This window comes from Phaethon lepturus, unplaced genomic scaffold (assembly GCF_000687285.1).
Source record: "Phaethon lepturus isolate BGI_N335 unplaced genomic scaffold, ASM68728v1 scaffold2025, whole genome shotgun sequence".
Lineage (NCBI taxonomy): Eukaryota > Metazoa > Chordata > Aves > Phaethontiformes > Phaethontidae > Phaethon > Phaethon lepturus.
The window spans coordinates 10563-15237 of NW_010542433.1; the positions used below are offsets into that span (position 1 = coordinate 10563).

At 42.5% G+C, this 4675-nt stretch overlaps 1 protein-coding gene across 1 annotated transcript; it reads right to left on the minus strand.

The window, feature by feature from the left end:
- Nucleotides 1–3828: 3828 nt before the first annotated feature.
- Nucleotides 3829–4671, minus strand: SNX18 (sorting nexin 18; the record flags this gene model as incomplete). The annotated part of the gene is made up of 1 exon (XM_010288001.1): nucleotides 3829–4671. A coding segment is annotated over one exon (843 nt), but the record flags the coding sequence as incomplete, so codon positions are not given.
- Nucleotides 4672–4675: the final 4 nt, after the last annotated feature.

Genomic DNA, 4675 nt, shown 5'->3' on the forward strand with positions numbered 1-4675 from the left:
TGAACTTAATATTCCTCTTCTACAAATGTTTTGCCAGAGGCTGAAGAAAACTCAGTACAAGTATACATGTCTAACACATTAGGATCTTCCCCTCCAAACACCACAGGTATTCACAGGAATACTTTCACGCAAGCACTTTAGAAGCATTTGCCTATGGCGGGGAGGGAAGAGCTAGATTCATACAAGTATTTGGGTGCTTAGATGCTCAAGACACCACTCTGCCATCATCTACACTACAGGTGCCAGGGTGCCAGCTTTCCCCTAATTGCTTAGTTTTCCAACTAAAACTCATAAAACAAGTTGTTTGTAAGGAATGTATGCCTAGGGGCTGATATGCTCTGTGCCAGCCTCAGTGGGACTCTCCAATCAAGCATTTCCAGATGGAAGCATGGGGTTTCCAATTCAGTGTTCTTTGCTATAGGGCTCAATCCAATGAATCGTCAGATCTGGGCTGGAACACATGCAAAATTGGGCAAGGTCTCTCACAAAGCACCGACAAGTCGATCCTCAACTGGCATGTGGGACAGAAAGGTTCAAGTCCTTCCTCTGGCTCTTCTGGAGCAGGAACTTTAACTCCTCCTTCCCTCACAGAAAATTCCTTAAACACTGGGTGCTCAAGATGAAGGAGGCAGAGGGAAAAGAATCTTTTAAAATCTCCTACTGAAGCCATTGCCATTTCATAAAATACTTACAATATTAATGAGATAAAAAAGTTTGAAAATATTCAAACAGTCCATTGGTTCACGTTTAACACAAGTGACCAAAATTACAATTGCTTTCTGCACACTTCAGATCATGTGTGATGTCCTCAGAACAGGAGGCAGAAAGACCTGGATCCCAGAGCAATTAAAAACACAACAGTTAACACATTTTCCTAAGACAAAGCAACAGCAGGGGTTACATGGCTTTGGTTCATAATTCTAGGAGAAAAGACGAAGCCCAAACGGGGTGGAAATTTTTGTCTTTGACTTACAGATTCTCTGTCCTTCTTTTTGCAGAAGTTGCAGAAATTATTTAAAAACCCCTGTGTTTTAATTCTCAGTCCATACTACAAAACACACTTCCAAATTACATTCAGCAGCTGTTCAACTATCTGCAGTAAAGCAAACCCATAACAGGACAATGCAGTTGAATATTCTACCCACTGACATGGGCATGTTTTGGGCTCAGCTGCATTATTTTTCATTCCTTCTCAGGTCTAAGGGAATACAGAAACAGGATCTAGGAAAGATCTTGGTTTTTACCCCAAGTGGATGATATATTTGCACTATGCAGAAAACAAAAGAGAAGTACTCCTAACTTCAGAGTTCATCTGTGTAAAGGCACGGCCATGTAAGCAGTGCATCAATCAAGCTGCTGCTTCTACCACTTCTAAGGGCACCCCGGGGTCATTTTACTGCACAAAGAAGTTGTGCACTAGAAAATAAAACACTTGAAGACACACACATCAACTCTATTTTTCAGATGAGCATTATCACCAACAGATATTTGTTTAGTCTATACAGACAATAATAATTCTCAAAACTGGCAACTATCCCAGAAAGTAAACTTAAAAGCAAGCTCTTACGTTGTAAGAACACCAAACAGTTCATATTTTCATCTGAAGCTTACAATTTGGGGTTGAAAAGTTATACCTCATCACAAGTAACTCTTCAGGGTAATAAAACAGCAATATACTGTGTGTAAAAACCACTTTCCTTCCAGTTTGCCTGTTTCGTGACGGGAACGACAACAACAAACACGTAACCCGGTTCTAACACTGTTCCTACCATGAACGTGGACACTCAAGAGACCAATCTCTCAAGTCCATGCCATTTTCTGATGGCACGTATGTACCAGGGATAACAGCATGTTAAAGGCAGTGTTAGCCCTGAGTTGCTGGAGCATTAACACCTGCATGCAGACCAGCTGCACATTTCTCCAACCGGCGCTAGGGCAGTGCTCTGGCACACTATCAACTCTACATACATCATGCTCATGCACTGCTCTAGTGGAAGCTCATTTAGATGAGCTTTCCACGGTTCAAAACAAGGTAAACCTAACTAGTACGCACAAATTCAAACAGAACTGTAAAAGAAACAGGGTTGAGCCAAGCACATGTCTTATTATTCCAAATCCTCTCTTCAAAGTCTCTTCTCCAAAAATACTGCAGTGCAGAACTCTATATAGCCTCAAAGGTTGAAGATATATTATTTAAATAATATATATAATCTGCTGGTTTCTTCCACCTAACGAAAAAATTTCTCTATTTTTTCCCAGATGTCTACAGAAAATCCTATTATTATTTGACAACTCACTTTAAAATGCTCTACTCCCAAACATGAGGCATTGCCAAGACCACCCTTCTCCCCAAATTGAAAATAGTTCAAAGCTGTTACTAGAACACAATGCCACAGCAGCTAGCCGAACAACTCCTCAAAGGTTAGGCTGCACACTTTCCCTTTTCTCTTCAAAATAATAAGATTAAGTTTCCACACACAATTTTCAAGACTCAACAGCAGAATGGAAATCTGACTTTGATGCAAAGCAATTTTTATGAAGAGCTCACTTTTTTAAATAACCACAAATTGTGCACTTCATACCAGCTCTGTTTCCTCAGATGTTCCTAGCAGTAATGCACACCTCCTGGAAGCCTGCCTTTTCGATGTGTTGAAAAAACTTTTGCAACTCTTTTATCATCAAGGTACTGTTCCAGATGCAAAAACCCTGGAAATGTCATGTAAGGGCACAAAAGACTGATTCACTGTAAATGACAGTTCAGGCTCTGCCTCCTGGGATGCAGAACACCACTTACTAATCTCCAAAATAATTTTCAATACAACTCATGCATTTTCTCAGGTAACTGTTACACACATCCATTTCTGCAGAGCACACGTGATGTTTTCTTGGTCTCTTTTACAGCTCCAATCCCCACACCTTCCTGATCTTCAAGTTGAAAACTACAGGTAAGGAATGTATTAGTAAAAAGAATGAACAATGGGCTAGTCTTCTCACAATGGTGAAGAATATATGACTATCATTAATTTCACAGCAGGGAAACAATTTACATATATAGTGCTACAAATTTCTATTTATCTGAACAAATGTCACTATTTATATAGCAAATGATTCATTTTTGGAGCTTCTTTCTCTTTGATTGATCACAAAACCCCATATAAACAGCAACCTGAACTGAAGAAGGGTGTTTCAGTTAGAAAGATGCTATAATAATTAACAGATGAGCAACATAATTTATGATAATAAGAGCAAAAGATGAACAATTCCAACTGAGAACACCGTGGCAGACCATTATTACTACAAAGGCACCAAAAGAGTTTAATGCGTGGCCGAACAGAGAAACCCCAGCAGCTTTAAACATCTCATCTAACTGTCTGACACTGCAAAATGCCCACACCACCATGCAAACCTCAGACAAGGTGGTCAATCAGAGGAGGACCTGCATCTTCAAATTACTTCTTTTTTATTATCTACTAAATCAGAGATTTAAGATATTTAATGTACATCAAAGAGTAATAGATGTTTTCATACCACTTGATCCCTAGGGTTTGTAAACAAGTCCATGATCTTTAATGTATCAGCAGTACAGGCAGACGTGGTTTCTTTCAGAGATACACAGCCAAACACAGCAACCTCTGACCAGTAAAATTCCCAACTATGTCTAAACTTTGGCACAGAATAAAAATTGTCACTGATGTGTTTTTTGTATTTTTACCAACAGTTTACCTGAGTAAACATGGAAAGATTTAAGCCAAGGCTAGCAAGGATAGCACAGGCCAAATTTAGCGCCCGGTCCCTCTATCTGTGTGCATACCACTGATACATCAAACTTCATAATTTCAGAAAACACGTAAGGATGTTACCTTTCTGGACATGGATGATGTCTGGAAAGTTGGCCAAATGCCCCTGATACAGCGCTAACAAATCCATCACGGGATCTAGGTCCTGCCGGGGCTGATCTGCAAAGAGGTCCCCAATGGTGTCGTAGGCTTCTGCAGTGAAGGCTATGGCTTGGTTGAGGCCAGATGAAAAGGCCTGCTGGTCCAGCTCAAACGCCTGACTGAGGCACTTAAAGGAGTGCCCCACCTTCTGGTATTCCTTCTTGAAACCAGTGACTTGTTTGCGGGCAAACTCGTTGGCTGTGTGATTAAGCTGCAGGGCACTCTCATCCATCTTCTTTGTGAAGGCTTTGAAGCCATCCACCTGGCTTTCCGCCTCCTGCAAGTCCAGGCTGGCCCCAGGGCCCGTGGGTACACTGATGGTCAGGAAAAAATTGGCACCCACCATCTCATCCTTCTCAGCCTTGCGCTTGCCTTGTTTCCAGGCCTTCTCGTCTGTGCTGGGACAGGTGAGGAAGTGCTGGAAGGCATCGCACTGAGCCAGCACGGGGTGGCTGCACATGTGGTCCATCCACCAGGCCAGGCCTTTGCGACGTTTGGAGATGAAGTCCTCCTCAAAGCGGCCGGTGGCCTGCTTCTCCGGCAAGTGGGGCACAGAGATGACAGGGAACTTCTCGGCCAGGCGCCCATAGAGCCAGTCAAAGTGTTTGTAGCGGCGGTGCACCTGTTGCCCGGTATGGCTGGGCACCAGCTTGTAGGCAATGTAGCTCTTCATGCCCTTGAACTTGGTCTGCTTGGTGGGGTCCTCAATGGAGCACTGGAAGGGGTAGGGGTTCTCC